This window comes from Macaca nemestrina, chromosome 11, assembly GCF_043159975.1.
Source record: "Macaca nemestrina isolate mMacNem1 chromosome 11, mMacNem.hap1, whole genome shotgun sequence".
NCBI classification, from domain to species: domain Eukaryota; kingdom Metazoa; phylum Chordata; class Mammalia; order Primates; family Cercopithecidae; genus Macaca; species Macaca nemestrina.
The window spans coordinates 131,736,330-131,756,426 of NC_092135.1; the positions used below are offsets into that span (position 1 = coordinate 131,736,330).

A 20,097-nucleotide genomic window follows, 5' to 3' on the forward strand; every position below is an offset into this window, starting at 1 on the left:
AATTACCTTGGGCAGTATGACCATTTTCATGATATTGAGTCTTCCTATCCATGAACATGGAATGTTTTTCCCTTTGTTTGTGTCCTCTCTTGTTTCCTTGAGCAGTGGTTTGTAGTTCATCTTGAAGAGGTCCTTCCCATCGCTTGTAAGTTGTATTCCTAGGTATTTTATTCTGTTTGTAGCAATTGTGAATGGAAGTTTACTCATGATTTGGCTCTCTGTTTTTCTATTACTACTGTATAGGAATGCTTGTGATTTTTGCACATTGATTTTGTATCCTGAGACTTTTCTGAAGTTGCTTATCAGCTTAAGAAGATTTTGTACTGAGATGATGGGATTTTCTAAATATACAATCATGTCATTTGCAAACAGAGACAATTGGACTTCCTCTCTTCCTATTTGAATACCCTATATTTCTTTCTCTTGCCTGATTGTCCTGGCCAGAACTTCCAATACTATGTTGAATAGGAGTGGTGAGAGAGGGCATCCTTGTCTTGTGCTGGTTTTCAAAGGGAATGCTTCCAGCTTTTGCCCATTCAGTATGATATTGACTGTGGGTTTGTTATAAATAGCTCTTATTATTTTGAGATATGTTCCATCAATACCTAGTTTGTTGAGAATTTTTGGCATGAAGTGCTGTTGAATTTTATCGAAGGCCTTTTCTGCATCTAAATTGAGATAATCATGTGGTTTTTGTCATTGGTTCTGTTTATGTGATGGATTACGTTTATTGATTTGTCTATGTTGGACCAGCCTTGCATCCCAGATATGTAGCTGACTTGATCATGGTGGATAAGCTTTTTGATGTACTAGCAGACTCAGTTTGCCAGTACTTTATTGAGGATATTTGCCATCGATGTTCATCAGGGATATTGGCCTGAAATTTTCCTTTTTTGTTGTGTCTCTGCCAGGTTTTGGTATCAGGATGATGCTGGCCTCATAAAATGAGTTATGGAGGAGTCCCTCTTTTTCTGTTATTTGGAATAGTTTCCGAAGGAATGGTATCAGGTCCTCTTTGTACCTCTGGTAGAATTCTGCTATGAATCCACCTGGTCTGGGCTTTTTTCAGTGGATAGGCAATTAATTACTGCCTCAATTTCAAAACCTGTTATTGGTCTATTCAGGGGTTTGAATTCTTCCTGGTTTCGTCTTGGGAGGCTGTATGTGTCCAGGAATTTATCCATTTCTCCTAGAATTTCTAGTTTATTTGTGTAGAGGTGTTTATAGTATTCTCTGATGGTAGTTTGTATTTCTGTGGGGTCGGTGGTGATATCCCCTTTATCATTTTTTATTGTGTCTATTGATTCTTCTCTCTTTTCTTCTTCATTAGTCTGGCTAGTGGTCTATCAATTTTGTTAATCTTTTCAAAAAACCAACTCCTGGATTCATTGGTTTTTTGAAGGGTTTTTCTGTCTCTATCTCCTCCAGTTCTGCTCTGATCTTAGTTATTTCTTGTCTTCTGCTAGCTTTTGAATTTGTTTGCTCTTGCTTCTCTAGTTCTTTTAATTGTGATGTTAGGGTTTTGATGTTAGATCTTTCCTGCTTTCTCCTGTGGGCATTTAGTGCTATAAATTTCCCTCTAAACACAGCTTCAGCTGTGTCCCAGAGATTCTGGTATGTTGTGTCTTTGTTCTCATTGGTTTCAAAGAACGTATTTATTTCTGCCTTAATTTCAATATTTACCCAGTAGTTATTCAGGAGCAGGTTGTTCAGTTTCCATGTAGTTGTGCAGTTTTGAGTAAATTTCTCAATCCTGAGTTCTAATTTGTTTGCACTGTGATCTAAGAGACTGTTTGTTATGATATCCGTTCTTCTGCATTTGCTGAGGAGTGTTTTACTTCCAGTTATGTGGTCAATTTTAGAATAAGTGCAATGTGGTGCTGAGAAGAATGTATATTCTGTTGATTTGGGCTGGAAAGTTCTATAGATGTCTACTAGGTTTGCTTGGTCCAGAGTTGAGTTCAAGTCCTGCTTTTCCTTGTTAATTTTCTGTGTCGTTGATCTGTCTAATATTGACAGTGGGGTGTTAAAGTCTCCCACTATTATTGTATGGGAGCCTAAGTCTCTTTGTGGGTCTCTAAGAACTTGCTTTATGGGTGTTCCTGTATTGGGTGCATATATATTTAGGATGGTTAGCTCTTCTTGTTACATTGATCCCTTTCCTTTACCATTATATAATGCCCTTCTTTGTCTTTTTTTGATCTGTGTTGGTTTAAAGTCTGTTTTATGAGAGACTAGGATTGCAACCCCTGCTTTTTTTGCTTTCCATTTGCTTGGTAAATATTCCTCTATCCCTTTATTTTGAGCCTATGTATGTCTTTGCACGTGAAATGGGTTTTCTGAACACAGCACACTGTTGGGTCTTGACTGTTTATCCAATTTGCCAGTCTGTGTCTTTTAATTGGGGCATTTAGCCCATTTACATTTAAGATTAATATTATTATATGTGAACTTGATCCTATCATTATGATACTAGCTGTTTATTTTGCCTATTAGCTGATGCAGTTTCTTTATAGTGCTGATTGTCCTTATAATTGGGTATGTTTTTGCAGTAGCTGGTACTGGTTTTTCCTTTCCATATTTAGTGCTTCCTTCAGGAGCTCTTGTAAGGCAGGCCTGGTGGTGACAAAATCTCTCAGCATTTGCTTGTCTGTAAAGGATTTTATTTCTCCTTCACTTATGAAGCTTAGTTTGACTGGATATGAAATTCTGGATTGAAAATTCTTTCCTTTAGGAATGTTGAGTATTTGCCCCTACTGTCTTCTGGCTTGTTGGGTTTCTGCAGAGAGATCCACTGTTAGTCTGATGGACTTCCTTTTGTGGGTAACCAGACCTTTCTCTCTGACTGCCCTTAACATTTTTCTTTCATTTCAACCTTGGTGAATCTGATGATTATGTGTTGGGGTTGCTTTTCTCGAGGAGTATCTTTATGGTGTTCTCTGTGTTTCCTGAATTTGGATGTTGGCCTCTCTAGCTTGGCTGGGAAAGTTCTCCTGGATAATATCCTAAAGAGGGTTTTTGTCACATTTTTAAAAAATTATACTTTAAGAGTTCTGGGATAGGGCGCGGTGGCTCAAGCCTGTAATCCCAGCACTTTGGGAGGCTGAGATGGGCGGATCACAAGGTCAGGAGATCGAGACCATCCTGGCTAACACGTGAAACCCCATCTCTACTAAAAAATACAAAAAACTAGCCGGGCGAGGTGGCAGGCGCCTGTAGTTCCAGCTACTCGAGAGGCTGAGGCAGGAGAATGGCATGAACCCGGGAGGCGGAGCTTGCAGTGAGCTGAGATCCCGCCACTGCACTCCAGCCTGGGTGACAGAGCGAAACTCTGTCTCAAAAAAAAAAAAGAAAAAAAAAAGTTCTGGGATACATGTGCTGTCATATACTGTTAAGCAATCAAATCTCATGAGAAATCACTCACTATTGGAAGGACAGTGCCAAACTATTCATGAGGGATCCATGCCCACTACCCAAACATCTCCCACCATGCTTCACCTCTAACACTGATAGTATATTTGACCATGATATATGGAGGGGACAAACATACTAACTGCATGAAAGGCATAGCATGGCTACTGTGAAAGGAGGGTGAAAACACAAAGATGACATCACCTCTGACCTCCAGGAGTGCTCAGCAGACTGAGGGAGACAAGTACATATTTTCCTGAAGGCGGGCACTGGAGTGATGGCGTGTTTAGAATATGGAAGTTGGGCAGTCACTGAGAGGCAGCGCAGCAGAGTACTCACACAAGGACTGGGCCAGCGACTCCCCACTGCATGTGATGTATCTGAGGGAAGCTATTAAAATAGGCGAAGGTCACTTTCCATCAAGTCCTTGGTATGGTCCATGGAGGCAGGGTTGTCAATCTCATTTCAGCATTTCAGAGGCCTCTCAGGGTTTGGATATGGAAGAAGACAACTAGCAATGATTATGTATTGCAGAGACGCAGGTGAGCCCCAGTTTCTTGCCAGTTGGGAGGTCAGTGCTAAGGGCCTTGCTGTCTTTCCTTGGCACATAGGATGCCAATTTCTTTCTGGACAGAGAGTATTTCCTTGGCTAAAGTCAAAATCTAAATTTTGCTTTGGGATAAATTCCAAAAATATTAGCTTTATTCAAATTGACTTTCCCTTTATGTTTCTGAATCTTCAAGGTCCAAAAGCATTGCTTAATAATTCTGTTTCTAAAGTCACATTGCAGCTCAGGGCATGCTCTCCCTCCAAGGAAGAGACCATAATGTACTCTTGTCTCTAAATCATACAAGTAGGTATCTCAGCAAATGATACTCATGTATTATTGTTCTTATGAGTAAATCATTGGCAGTGAGTGTGATTATGAAATGATAAATACACGCCCTCTATTGGGGTCAGGTTTTGTGCCTGTACTTCTTCCGCCTACTGTATCATAGCAGCTTAGAATTCCAGCTGCTGGCTCTGGCTGCAGTTCTCTGATGGCTCACACACGGTGCATCAGCCCCGTTCCTTTATGTCTGTGTCTACTGCTGACCTGTGGTTTTGCTGAGGCAGGGAAGCTGCTGGTAGTGCCCATGGATGGGAGCCACTGGTTCACCATGCAGTTGGTGGTGGAGAAACTTATCCTCAGGGGGCATGAGGTGGTCGTAGTCATGCCAGAGGTGAGTTGGCAGCTGGGAAGATCACTGAATTGCACAGTGAAGACTTATGCAACCTCATACACTCTGGAGGATCTGGACCGGGAGTTCATGGCTTTTGCCCAGGCTCAGTGGAAAGCACAAATACAAAGTATATTTTCTCTGGTAATGAGTTCATCCACTGGTTTTTTTGATTTACTTTTTTCACATTGCAGGAGTTTGTTTAATGACCAAAAGTTAGTAGAATACTTAAAGGAGAGTTCTTTTGATGCGGTGTTTCTGGATCCTTTTGATGTCTGTGGCTTAATTGTTGCCAAATATTTCTCCCTCCCCTCTGTGGTCTTTGCCAGGGGAATATTTTGCCACTATCTTGAAGAAGGTGCACAGTGCCCTGCTCCTCTTTCCTATGTACCCAGAGAACTCTTAGGGTTCTCAGATGCCATGACTTTCAAGGAGAGAGTACGGAACCATGTCATGCACTTGGAGGAACATTTATTTTGCAAGTATTTTTTCAAAAGTGCCCTAGAAATCGCCTCTGAAATTCTCCAAACACCTGTCACGGAATATGATCTCTACAACCATACATCAATTTGGTTGTTGCGAACGGACTTTGTTTTGGACCCTCCCAAACCCGTGATGCCCAACATGGTCTTCATTGGTGGTATCAACTGCCATCAGGGAAAGCCAGTGCCTAAGGTAAGTCATTGCTCCTTTAGCACATTAAAAGTATTCTGGCTTCGAATATTTAAAAAGATTCTTTACTGAACTGGGATTCGACATTTGTGTTTGTTGCGTCTAAAATTTCTTTTCTGTGTAAAAAATTATTTTGTGCCACGCATATGCTTGTTGGTTAGCAACTTTGATGTAACGGCCTCGTTAATATGTATGTATATACAATTAGTTAATTGTTTATAATTTCCACTGCATTTTTTTTTTTTTTGAAACAGGGTATTGCTATGGTGCCCTGGCTAGACTCAAACTTTTGGGCTCGAGTGATCCTCCTATCTAAGCCTTCCAAGCAATTATGACTTTTTTAGTATTTTTGGAAAAATATTTAAAAGCACAATAAGAAATGAAAATTTCATTTTTAGCTAATCCTGCACTACCTGCTGCAGGAAAATGTTCTTTGCGGTTTTGTATGCATCTGTTTCCATTTGTTGAAATTATATATAAGCATATATGTAAATATTTACACTTATTTTATGAAAATTAAATCAACTATCAGGCTGTACATGTTGTTCTTTACTAAGCATTTTTACTTGCCAATAAACCAGAAACATCTTTACAGATTTGATATGTTATTTTATTTTATATTTTAATATTTATTTATTTATTTATTTATTTTTATTATACTTTAAGTTCTAGGGTACATGTGCACAACGTACAGGTTTGTTACATATGTATACATGTGCCATGTTGGTGTGCTGCACCCATCAACTCGTCAGCACCCATCAACTCGTCATTTACATCAGGTATAACTCCCAATGCCATCCCTTCCCTTCCCTTCCCACAATAGGCCCCGGTTATTTTAATAATTGCATAAAAGTCTTTACTTTGGATCCAACATAGGCACAAGCTTTCCCAGGTATTTTTCTGCTAAAGATTTGGCTAACTTCTTCAAAACAATAATAATAAGCAGATGTTATCTTTCTTTGACTGTGAAGAAAGTATAAAGCAGAATGCCTTTAGCCAGCCAAAAAATTGTTACTATGAGGTTTGGTCTTGTCCAGTCTGCTTTTGATTTGAGTGGACTACTTTCATCTCTTGGTAGCCATTCCTTTGATTGAGCTTTGTCTTCAGATAGTATTGGTAAATCTATGTTTCATCTTCTGTTACAATCTTTGAAGAGAGACTTCAAGGTTTTTTTTTGTTTTGTTTTGTTTTTTTTGAGACAGAGTTTCACTCTTGTTGCCGAGGCTGGAGTGCAATGGTGTGATCTCAGCTCACTGCAACCTCCACCTCCTGGGTTCAAGCGATTCTCCTGCCTCAGCCTCTTGAGTAGCTGGGATTACAGGCACACACCACCACACCTGGCTAATTTTGTATTTTTAGTAGAGCTGGGGTTTCTCCATGTTGGTCAGGCTAGTCTTGAACTCATGACTTCAGGTGATCTGCCTGCCTTGGCCTCCCAAAGTTCTGGGATTACAGGTGTGAGCCACTACGCCCGGCTAAGGTCTTGATCCCACTTGTTTATAATTTCCTGTGAAAGGTCTGTTCTTGTTTGCAGCTGATGTGGCTGCAACGGTTTTGGCACCCATGAAGTAGAAAATTTGTTCAGCTGAAATTTTTGTCAGAATTGTGTAAACTGTCCTGATTGAGATATCTATTGTGTTGGCTATTGTTTCTGCTGTTAATTGTCAGTCTTCTTCAGTTAGAACATGAGCAAGATTGTTTCCTTGCAAATTGAGAGGGATGGTCTGCTGGTGTAGACTTTATTTTTAACCTTGTCTTGTCCCTTCTTAAAAGGAATTACTCATTTATAAACTGCAAATTTCTTTGGGCCATTTTCTCCATTAACTTTTTTTTAAAGCATCAATGATTTCAGCATTCTTCCACTCGTATTTCGGCATAAATTTATGCTATTGCTTCAATTGTTGCAGAATTCATGTTGTTCTGATGGGGGCTTTTTTTCCAACTGATGTCTTATCCTTCTTAGTGCCTCAAACTAGATCCTATTCAGACATGTTTTAACAAGTTAGCAAAAGTTTGTTTGGTGCAAAGAAATTTGAAATCCATGCATACGTTTTTCATAATATGAATTTTCATGAATTGTTTATGATCCCTTATCTATTACTTTTTTAGCAATGAACCATGCAAGTTTGACTATTGTTCTGGCTTCTTACAAGGTTCAGTAGACTTTGTAACACAGTTGTATCTCTCACAGATTGGCAGCCGTTTGGTAAAAAATTGACTTTTCAGCCAACTCATGGGAAAGTGAAATAATGTGAAAAACAGGAAGACTATAGTTTTAGGCCTTTCAAGTGAGGCATGGCTTTCAGCTCTTGGCAAGAACAGGCAAGGAGATGCAAGCCTCTAAGAGGCTAGGCTTTTCAAAGTGCTTCTCTCCCCTTTACCCTCCTTCAGTTACAGCACCAAGCACCACCCAGGTGTTGCCTGCAGCCTCACCCTCTTCCCAGTTGTGGGATCCTGCCGCTTCCTGAACCCACACTGGGTTCCTTGTGGCTCACAGGGTCACCCAGAGGGCTTTCGAGATCCAGAAAGCTATGTGTGATTTTGTATCACCTATTATATAAAGATACATATAAAATAGGAAACATATTGACCATATATCATTTTGTATAGTTTTGGTTTTATGTGTCTAAAAAATACATGATTTTTTTGTATGTATTAAAGGATAGGTATGTATAAGATGTTTTATAGATGTGGAAAGTTATTTTTATATATCTTTATAAATTATAATAAAGGAAGGAAAATTCTCAAAGAGGAATTCAGATATCCAAGAGTGCCCTTTGACAAAGAGCCTTGGATACAACATACCTTCAAAAGTGAATTGTCATTGAAAGACCTGTGGACACTGGATTCCTCTTTCCTTATTTTAGAAGGGCAGGCTGTGCCTTGGAAAAGCATACAGTTTGTTGTATCTTGCTGGGCAACACGAGTCATAGTCTGAAGTCTCCGATGAGAAGGAAGCATCGCTTGATGGTGGAGTGTGCATCTGTGCCCATGTATGTGCACGTGTGTTTGTGTGTGTGCATGCACATGTGTCTGCATGCAGTGTCTCAGATCCTACATAGGGGATTTTCCTGAAGGTCTCCAGTAGCAAAAACTCTATCTCCAGTAGCAAAAAGTCTATCCAGGGGAATTACATCCAATGCTGTAAATAAATAACAAAGATGGCAGATCATCATTCAAGAGAACATCAAGATAGTTTTAATTAAAAAAAAAGAAAAGGACTCACTCCCAGGGTTTTTTAGTTTTTGGTGAGTTCCAGCAGAATTGATGGTAGGTCTAGTAGCAAGGAATTCAGGATTACTCTGTACCATCCAGGGTGGGCGTAGCTCTGAAGAACTGGGGATGGGAGGTGACTGCACAGCAAGCAAAGATCTGGGCTTCCCCCATTGCTCTAAGATCTGGTTCCATTGTGAGATTCAAATTAAGAGTAAGCTGTTAGTGGGCAAGACCAAGGCCTCCCACCAAGATGATTTATTTCAACTTTTTTTTAATCAAAGTTTTCAAACAAATGGCAAGGAGAGACTACAGTGTAATGAGCACCCATGTATCCATCTTTGTGTTACATAATTTTCAATATTTTATTATACTGAATCATATATCTGCTCTTTCATTTCTTTTTTTAAAATAACTTTTGGCTATAATTTTTTAATGGAAATGCTGTACACAGCATTCTATCCCCAAATACTTCACTAAATATGAAAAATAAGGAAAGTTTGTTACATAGCCACAATATCATTATCATTCCTCGCAGAATCAATAACTCTTTAATATTGTCTCCTAATCCATAATGAAATTTCCCCTAATTGTCTCAAAAATGTCTTTTACATGCAGATCAGTAGAATGGAGTTGAGAATCCAGAAATAAACCCATACATCCTTGGCCAATTAGTTTTTACTGTGGTGCCAAGACTGTTGAAATGGGAAAGAATAATCTCTTCAACAGAGGTCGCTGTGACAGCTGCATATCCACATGCAAGATAATGAAGTTGCATCCTTATATGCAAAAACTAACTTGAAATGGATCAAATAGCTGAATAGAAAAGCTAGACGTGTAAAAGTTTAGAAGGAAACATTTGGGGAAGTATTTATGACCTGGATTTGGAATTGGTTTCTGTGATGTGATACACACATTGTTGTGTGTAAGAAACAACAACAAAAAACACAGACAAATTTGACATCAAAATAAAACACTTTTGTGCGTCGAGGATGCTATCAAGAGAATGAAAAGGCAACCCACATGGCCTCCCTCACTAAGATGTGCAAGTAAACATGTACATGCTTGACGTGGAGGCTCCTGGGAGGCAATCACAGTCCCAAAAGACCAGAAATTTCAAAGTCCTGAATGTTAAGAGCCTGAAAGATCAACATCCTACAAATACAATTCCAGAAAAATTAACTTTAAAAATTAATTAAAAGATAATCTGTTTACTTTTTAAAAGGGATTTTATTTGAAAAACATATAAAAACATGACAGACCACTTCATAGGCCACTTTACACCATAAAATCGGTAATAATAACACAGGTATCTTTGCAAGCATAAACCCTCAGGTGTACTAATGACCTTCATATAGGTGTATCAGTTGTGAGAAGATGAATCGTATTTGTAAAGTAGTAGGTTAAAAAAGGAAAAGTATAAACATTTATTGTTGTGGTTGGTAATATTGTGCACTCAGGTTTACGGCTTTGATTATCTGAAATACCATGAAAAATGACCTGAGACGTTTCATGAGGTCAGTCAGAAGGCCTCTATGGGTCACCACCACATACACAGTTGCTCAAAGTGCCCAAGTCTTGAGAAATTTTTTTGTTTGTTTTTTTGAGACAGAGTCTCACTCTGTCGCCCAGGCTGGAGTGCAGTAGTGCGATCTCGGCTCATTGCAACCTCCACCACCCGGGTTCAAGCAATTCTCCTGCCTCAGACTCCTGGGTAGCTGGGTTTACAGGCGCCCACCACCACAGCCAGCAAATTTTTGTGTTTTTAGTAGACATGGGGTTTTGCCATGTTGGTCAGGTTGGTCTTGAACTCCTGACTTCGGATGATCTGCCCTCCTCAGCCTTCCAAAGTCCTGGGATTACAGGCGTGGGCCACTGAGTCTGGCCGAGAAAATTTATCTTTCACAAATGCAGATGTTCAAAAGGGACATCTTTTCATTTATTGAGGATGTTTCAACATTTGTACATACATGCCTAATGCTTACACACTTACCCTTGTGATAATACACTTCCATTGAGTCAAATTTGCGAGCATAAAATGAATTAGAATTCTCCATAAGTCTATACGGAGTCTCTGCCTTCAGTATTGGAAATGATATGAAGATGAAATACATAGCATAGCAAATTGTAAAAATAATGCTGACAATTTAACCTTGTGAAAAAACCTAAAAAGAAGAAAAAGGAAAAGGAAAAAAAATCTCCAAAAGAACCTATCCTGTGATTGTGATTTTTGGGATTTTAGCTGTTAGAGAGTTTAGATTTCAGGGAGGTTAGACCTTAGGGATTTGGATTTTTGGGGAATTGATATGTTGGAATTCAACATTCAGGATTATAAGTTTTGGGGTTATGTCTTTCAGGGTTGTGATCTAAACCCTGTAGCATCTTGTTTGTTAGTACAACCTGTATACATTTTAGATACATCTCTGTACCCCAGCAGGCATCATGAAATTAAGTAGTTCACAGCAGAGTCTCAACCTATCTGTGATTAAGGAATAGAAAAAAGGTTTTCTGCAGTTGATTACATATTCATAATTTTTTGTAACATAGAACAAAAGTGAAAAGCTAGAAAGTGAAATGAAATAAACCACAGACCTATAAAATGCAAAACTACCGATGATTGCTTGGCTGTCAGCAACACCAATTGCTACAGGAATTTCTAAGTATTTCCTGCAGGGTCTGCACCCATGCTGTGGTGGTTAGGTAACACAACGAGCTGGAAACTACATCTTGAACAACACTGTTTTAGACCCAGTCCAGTGGCTCTATGTGAGTAGTGTTTAATCAGAAATAAGGCCAGGCATGGTGGCTCATGCCTGTTATCCCAGCACTTAGGGAGACCGAGGTGGGCGGATCACCTCAGGTCAGGAGTTCGAGACCAGCCTGGCCAACATGGTGAAACTTCGTTTCTACTAAAAATACAAAAATTAGCACAGCATGGTGGTGGGCACCTGTAATCATAGCTACTTAGGAGTCTGAGGCAGGAGAATCACTTGAACCTGGAAGATGGAGGTTGCAGTAAGCCGAGATCACACCACCACTCTCCAGCCTAGGCAACAGAGCGAGACTGTATCTCAAAAACAAAAACAAAAGCAAAGGAAAGAAAGAAAAAGTGAACAGAATACTTTCTGTTTTGTTAATGTGCTAAAATACATGGTCACAAACAGTGACTAATTAGTGATCACCAGGGCAAAGTCTATCATCAGCTACCTGTTTTCCTTGTAACCTTGTGTTTTGGGAACCTAGCAACTCTACTTCCCACTAAGGTGAAAACCCATGCAAGTTTGCCCAGAATATTCCCAGTTTACCACTGGAAGTCTCACGTCCTGGGAGACTCCTTGTTCCCCAAGGAGCAGGGACAGCGGGTCACTGTCACTGGAGCACCGGAAGCTGGCCACATCATTAGGAGATTCAGAAGGGGCGTGACTTAAAGAGGCTCATGCTTCTCTTCTCTTCTGCTTTCTGCTGTCATTTCCAAGGGGTGACAAGTTCCTTCCATGCAGAAGCCAGGCCAGGAGATAAAAGTCATCTTGTCCTAGAAAAACTGTTAGAAAGAAGGGAAACTGTCTGGTGTGTTTCCCCACAAGAGTTTCACAGACTCTTCTCTTGTAGGGGATATGGGAGTGGGTGATCACTGTCCTGGTCTCTCTGAAACAAGGACGCCTCTCTTGCCTCAGGGGGCCTGTCAGGCAAGTCTCTCCTGTCCCCCAAGGTTCACAGAGCCGCATCCCTGCAAGAGCAATGCTGAGTGGGGTTGGCTTTGAGCCCCAGCCATTCTCTTAACAATTGTTTTAGTTAAGTATCAGTTCCCCCATCCCCCCACTTTAGCATTTTTTGCCTCTTGCTATGATCAGTTTTCTCACTTTCACCTTTACACCTCTGTTCACTGAAAAATTACTGAATTACAAATTTGGAAAAGGAGTCTTTATTTCTTGGGAAAGATTACAGCCTTCAAGATGGCCATCTAGCTGGCTGGGAAGCATAGCCTCTGGCAAAGACCAGAGACAGGCCCTTGAAAGGAGAAGGAATAGGGGTAGGAGCTTTATGCTGAACAAGTTGGCTAAATATACATATTCACCAGGTTACAGGAGGAGCTATGAATATTTATGAAGGCAGTCCTGACTCATGAGTATTGAACACACATGCACGTTACATATGACCCATGTTAACCCTGGGGTGGAGACATCACATTTAAATGATTACAATTAGGCCCTATACATCAAAAGGTCTCTTCAGGGCACAAGGCACTGAAATTCACAATCTCCGTAAATTGGCCAGAACCAGTCTGTGGTCGCCAGTCACTGGTCTTCTTACCAGGAGAAAGTTCCGAAAATCAGCTTCTTGTCCAATGAAAGCGGTATTTGTGGCTTACGGAACAAGGGATGGGTATCAGTTAGTCAGCGTCCAGTGGAGCTGCACTTGTTTGACATTGTTTTTCTCTAGACCTGTGCTTATTTAGCTGCTAGAGATAAAGAAAAACTCTGTGCCAGTTGGAACGTAGTTTATTCTTTAAGTGTAGGCGCCCATGACTCAACTCTTGCCTGGCGCGGCTTGAGGTCTTATGTGTAGTTTGGTATCTGATTGCCACGAAGAGTCCATTGAGTGCATCTCATCTCTATTTTAACATTGGAGTGGGTCAGTTGTGTTTAAACCACAAAAGGGAGGGAATGAGACGAAGCGGGTCCAGCCTTCTGTTCCGTCGTGGCTGTGACTCAGTGTGGAAGGTTTCTTTGGGGTCCCGCTGGTCAGGAGGGGTCCATTCACTTGTCGTGGGAGACGGGCAGCGCTTAGTATTTTCTTTTCAGTTTACACCTTCCTAGGCATCCCTATGAAGACGTACAGATAAACACGCACGTGCTTCATGTGGCAGCTCCCTTGGTTAAACATCTTTTTTATTTTTTTTCCTTTCCTGTGAGTCTTCCTGAAACAGATGAGCCCAGGTGGAGCCTCCACCTGCGTTAGGACCTAACCTTTCTACATCTTTGTGAAATCCCTGGTGTCAGTTACTGCTGCTTCCCCTCACCAGCTTCTCCTTTCCTACAGTCTACCCTGAGAACATGGTACCCAACGCGATACACTGTCTCTTTGGCCCACTCAAGATATTCTGGTGATGACCTGTGGCCTGCCAGCCCCCACCAGCTATCAAGGTCCCCCATCATCTCACCTTTCCTGGCTCATGGGCTTTATTTTATGCCACTGTTCATGCTCACAGTCACCTGGTGGTTTATATTTTTGTGTTGCTGTAAAGGAATACCTGGGGTTGGGTAATATATAAAGAGATAATATCTGGCCCTCAGTTCTGCAGGCTGTACAAGAAGCACAGTACCAACATCTGCTTCCGGGAAGAGACTCAGGCTGCTGCCACTCATGGCAGAAGGTGAAGGTGGAAGGTGCTGATCACATGGTGAGAAAGAAGCAAGAGAAAAAGGAAGTGTTGCTAGGATCTTTTTAACAATCAGTTATTGCAGCAGCAATAGGACAGGAACTCACCCATTACCGGGAATGACATACTAGGTCATTCGTGAGAGATCCACCCCATAACCCAAATACCTCCCACTAAGCCCCACGTCCAACATTAGGGAATCAAATTTCAACACTTGACTTGAGGGAGTCAGATATCTAAACTATATCATTTGATATGGTCAGTCTTTTTGATTGCAGCTATTCTAATGGGTATGTAAATTAATTTGATTTTCCTATTTAAATATGATGTTGAGCATCTTTACATGTGACTGTTTGCCATCTGTATACATTCTTTGGTAAATGTTCAAATCTATGCCCCTTTTTAAGAAATCAGATTTTCTCATCATTATTGAGGTGTAAAAGTTATTTATATATTCTGGATATTTATACTTTATCAGTTTGTGGGCTTTTTCCATGAAACCTTTTATTTTAGAAGAAATTTAGATTTATGCAAGATTGCAAGAACCAGCACAGAGAATTTTCGTATATCCCGTGTCTAGTTTCCTCCTTTTTTTTTTTTTTGAGACAAAGTGTCAGTCTGTCACCCAGGCTGGAGTGCAGTGGGGCAATCTCGGTTCACTGCCACCTCTGCCTCCTGGGTTCAAACGATTCTTGTGCCTCAGCCTGCTGAGTAGCTGGGATTACAGGTGTGCACCACCACACCCAGCTAATTTTTGTATTTTTAGTAGAGACGGGGTTTCGCCGTGTTGATCAGGCTGGCCTCAGCCTCCCAAAGTACTGGGATTACAGGTGTGAGCAATGACACCCATCCTCCCCTATTTTTAAATGTTATGTTACTATAGCATATTATCACAACTCATTAACCAACATTTGATACATGATGATGAACTAAAGTCTATGTTCTCTGCAGATGTCATTAATTTTTACCTAATGTCCTTTTTCATTTCTAGGATCCCATCCATGATACCAAATGGCATTTAGCCATCATGTCCCCTTCATCTCCTCTACCCTGTGACAGTTTTTCAGACTTTCCTTGTTTTTGATGACTTTGACAGTTTTGAGTAGTTTCTGGTCACGCGTTCTGTAGAATGTTCCAAGGTCTTGGTTTGTCTGATGTTTTGATCATGGCTAGACTGGGGTTATAGGTTTTGGGAAGTAAGACCACAGAGGTAATGTCTTTTCTTGCTTTCTTGCCTGTTGATAGCCAACTCTTGAAAAGAGTAGTCTTTTCTCCACTCAGTTGTCTTTGCACTTTTGTAAAAACTTGGTTGTTCATACTTCTAAACATCTATTTCTAGACTTTCTACTCTGTTCCATTGATCCAGTTGTGAAATATGTGATAATTATAGCTTTGTAATGTCTTGAAATGAGTAGTATTAGCTCTCTAATTTTTTTCAAAGTTGTTTTTGCTATTGTAGGTTTTCTACATTTCTGTATGAATTTTAGAATCAGTTTGCCAATTTGCACAAAAAAAAGCCTGTTGGGAATTTGGTTGGGATCATATTTAAGTTATAGTTCAACTGGGGAGAAATAACATCCTAACAATTTTGAGTTTTCCAATTCATGAACATATCTATATATTCAGATCTCTCCTCAGTGTTTTAGTTTTCGGTGTACAGTCTTTCACATCTTTGATCAGATTTATCCCTAAGTATTTCATGTTTTTGATGTTAAGTGGTATTTTCATTCAATTTTCAATTGCTCATTGCTAGTACAGTTGACCCTTGAACAATGTGGAGATTAGGGACACCAACCGCGCAGGTTGTCTAAAATTCACGTATCATTTTGACTCCCCTAACTTAACTATTAATAGCCTACTGTATAGCGGAAGCCTTACCGATAACATAAACAGCCAATGAACACATATTTGGTATGCTTTATGTGTTATATACTGTATTATTGTAATAAAGTCAACTAGAGAAAAGAAAATGTTATTAAGAAAATTTTAAGTTTTGAGAAAAAATTTTAAGGTTGAGAAAAAAATGTATTAAGTATTCATTAAGTGGGAATGGATCATCATAAAGATCTTCCTTTTGACTGTCCTCCATTGAGTAGGCTGAGAAGGAGGAAGAGGAGGGGTTGGTTTTGCTTTTTCAGGGATGGCAGGAGGGGAAGAGGTGGAGGAGGTGGAAAGGGAGGCAGGAGAGGCGGGCACACTCGATTTAACTTTATGGAAATACGTCATAATTACTGTCTGACATTTTTGTTCTTTCAGTTCTTTAAAAATGCTTGCATATAGTATGAATTCTTCTTCACCATTTGCTTTAGTTTCAGTGCCCATATCATAGAAGGGTACAATCTGTAAAAGAAGTCAAAAGCAGTCTTCAATAATCAGAATCCTTCTGCAAGATTGTCTAATGTCAATTTATTTTCTGACACTGCTTCTTCTGTCTCTTCTTCCTCATTGTCTGGTACTGATTCCAAAGCACTCATCTCATCAAGTCATCTTCGGATCATTCCTCAGGTGTGGTGTCTATTCGTTCTTGAATATCTCCAAGATCTCTGTCTTCAAACTCTTTATGCCCACCTCGTTCTTCTTTCATGCCGTATCCACAGTCTCTTTCATGAGCCCCTTGATTGGCTCTGTTTTAAATCCTGCGAAGTCACTCCCAGCATCTGAACACAGTTTTCTGCAGCGATAATGTATTGTTTAGGGATTGATGGCTTTCACAGCTTTTTCTGTACAATAAGGACATCTTCCATGGTGTAATCCTTCTATATTTTCATGATGTTCACTCCGCTAATGTTCTCTTCCATAGTGATGATGGTCCTTTCCATAGAAAACCATGTGTAATGATCCTTAAAGTGACTTGTAACCCCTTGTTCTAAAGGCTGAGTTAGAGATGTTGTTTGAGGACTTGGAGACCACTTTGGCTCTTTTTGTATTGAATTCCTGGGGTTCTGGATGGCTAGAGGCATTGTCCAATATCAAAAGCAATTTAAAAGACTGGCAAGGTATTTCTGACTTCAGAGAGAAAGCATTGGTTTTCATGGAACCAGTTCAGAAAAAGTGTTTTTGTTGTACCGGCCTTCTTGTTGTACAGCAAAAAGACTGGCAGCTGGTGTTTATTTTTTCCCTTAAAGCCTCAAGGATTAGCAGCTTTACAGATAAGGTTGTTCTTAATCATAAATTGGACTGTATTTGCATAAGACAACAGAGTTAGCCTATCCTTTCCTGGCTTAAATCCTGGTGCCCGCTTCTCTTCCCTACTAATAAATGTCCTTTGTGGCAGTTTTTTTTTTTTCTCTCTAGAATAGGGCACTTTTGCGTGAATTAAAAACTGGCTCAGGCAGATATTTGTTCTCCTCAATGCTTCTCTTCACAGGGTCTGGGAAGTCACCTGCTGCCTCTTGTTTGGCAGAAGTTACTTCTGTTATCTTGAGATTTTTAAAGCCAAACCTCTTTCTAAAGCTAGCAAACCATCCTTGTGAATGGAAGTTCATTCATGATTTAGCTCTCTGTTTGTCTGTTACTGGTGTATAAGAATGCTTGTGATTTTTGCACATTAATTTTGTATCCTGAGACTTTGCTGAAGTTTCTTATCAGCTTAAGGAGATTTTGGGCTGAGGCAATGGGGTTTTCTAAATATACAATCATGTCATCTGCAAACAGGGACAATTTGACTTCTTCTTTTCCTAACTGAATACCCTTTATTTCTTTCTCTTGCCTGATTGCCCTAGCCAGAACTTCCAACACTATGTTGAATAGGAGTGGTGAGAGAGGGCATCCCTGTCTCGTGCCAGTTTTCAAAGGGAATTTTTCCAGTTTTTGCCCATTCAGTATGATATTGGCTGTGGGTTTGTCATAAATAGCTCTTATTATTTTGAGATACGTTCCATCAATACTGAATTTATTGAGAGTTTTTAGCATGAAGGGCTGTTGAATTTTGTCAAAGGCCTTTTCTGCATCTATTGAGATAATCATGTGGTTTTTGTCTTTGGTTCTGTTTATAAGCTGGATTACGTTTATTGATTTGCTTATGTTGAACCAGCCTTGCATCCCAGGGATGATCACTATTAATCTTTAACCCATGGATGGAATCCTAGTTCCTTTTACCCATTAACTCTTTGAATATCCTTTTTTCTACCTTGGCAGTGGAGTCCATTGAGATTGAAAAGCTGCATTTTTAATATGAGATAAAAAGGTATTTTGGAAAAAGTACAAGGTTTGAAACCTGCTGGCGTCACTGCAGTGAAGACTTACTGAGTTTTCTTTCTTTTATTTTAAACAATGGTCCTTATCTGGATTCTTCTTCTTCTTTTTTTTAATGATAGCCAACCACAGCTGCAGATCTCAATCTATGGTACATATAATCTTGTAATATCATGAATTTCTCTGCTTCATGGGAGCACTTGAGGCATCACTATTGACACTTTGTATGGCTCCCATGGTATTATTTAGAGTTTCTGATATGCAGCAAACATGACAAACAATGCATGAGAACTGTGAGATCAGTGTTTACTGTGATACACTATTTACTGGAGGGATGAACTGCACACACGGAGATGATCAGCCTCATCTGGCGTACTGAGTGGATACTTGCAACACTTGAGCTCCCTGCAATAGCAACAGGAGGTGGCTATGAAATTATCACAGTGGTACAGTAGGGACAGTTAACTCTATGCAGTTATGACTTAATGCTGCAACCTTACCTTTGTTACTTTTCTCTTGACTACAAATGGTTTCATGTATAGTCTATAAGTGTTTGTGTGCATAAGTTTTGATAAATTTTAACTATTTAAAATAGATTTGTCTCTATTATATGGTAATAAATGATAAAATAGGCTCATTGCTATATATATTTTATGCATTCCTGACATACTCAACTGTTTCTTCATGTTTCACTATTGTAGGCTATGTGGTTTATCTGCAAGTTTTTTCAATTTGTTGCAAATCTCCATAACGTTTTCTAATATATTTATGGCAACAAATCTGCCTATAAATGGACCAACACTGTTGAAACTCTTAATGTTCATGAATAACCATTTATATAAATGAAATTAACTTTTACTTATTGTATCCTGCAACCACGCTAAACTTATTTGTTCTTGGAGGTTGTTACAGAGTTTGTTGGAATTTCCCCATAGATGATCATGTTGACTGTGAATGAGATCTTTTTACTTTTCAGATCTGGATATTTTAAATTTCTTTTTCTTGTTTGACTGCATTGAATAGAACGATGTTGAATGGAAGTAGTAATTAACCCCCATTCTTGGCATGTGTCTGATTTGAGGAGTGGAACATTTCACCATTAAGGGTGATGTTAGCTGTGGGTTTTCCAAGATGCCCTTCATTAGTTTTGTGAAACTTCTCTTCTTTTCCGAGTTTGCTGAGAGTTTTTCTTTTTTTGTCAGATGTGAATTTTGGACTCTGTCAAACACTTCTTCTGTAACTGTTATTACATGGTTATACAGTTTTAGTTTATTTATATGGTATGTTACTTAGATTTATTTTTAAAGATTATTTATTTTATCATTAATTATGGTGAAATACACATAGCATAAACCTTGTCATCTTCACCACTTTAGGTGCACAGTTCAGTATCCAGTGTATTCACATTGCTGTGCAACCAACACCACCATTCATCTGCAGAACTCTTCATCTTCCCAAACTGAAGATTGGGACCCATTAAACAATAATTGCCCATTCCCCTCTCCTCCAAGCCCTGGTGTAACTGCCCAGGGGATTCACCTTACCTACTGCCTAGACAGAGTCAATATATCAAGACAGGGGAATTGCAGTAGAGAAAGAGTAACGCAGAGCCAGCTGTGTGGTAGACCGGAGTTTTATTATTACTCAAATCAGTCTCCCCAAGCAATTTGGAGAACAGAGTTTTTAAGGAATACTTGGTGGTTTGGGGGAAGCCAGTAATCCAGGAGTGCTGATTGGTAAGGGATGAAAATCTTAGGGAGTTGGAGCTGTCTTCTTACGCTGAGTCAGTTCCTGGGTGGGGGCCACAAGAGCAGATGAGCCAGTTTATCTATCTGGGTGGTGCCAACTGATCCATCAAGGACAAGGTCTGCAAAATATCTCAAGCACTGATCTTAGGAGTGGTTTAGGGAGGGTCAGAATCTTGTAACCTCCATCTGCATGAATCCTAAACCATAATTTCTAATCTTGTGGCTAATGCTAGTCCTACAAAGGGAATCTAGTCCCCCG

At 39.8% G+C, this 20,097-nt stretch overlaps 1 protein-coding gene across 1 annotated transcript in view; it reads left to right on the forward strand.

Moving 5' to 3' along the window:
• The first annotated feature begins 4,436 nt into the window (after positions 1-4,436).
• The window catches only part of LOC105473888 (UDP-glucuronosyltransferase 1-6), a 136,843-nt gene continuing 121,182 nt past the window's right edge, over positions 4,437-20,097 (forward strand). Inside the window, exon 1 of the mRNA XM_024790279.2 lies at positions 4,437-5,306. Within this exon, the coding sequence (XP_024646047.2) occupies positions 4,452-5,306 (855 nt within the window). The 5' untranslated portion in view covers positions 4,437-4,451. The remainder of the gene's footprint in view (positions 5,307-20,097) is intronic.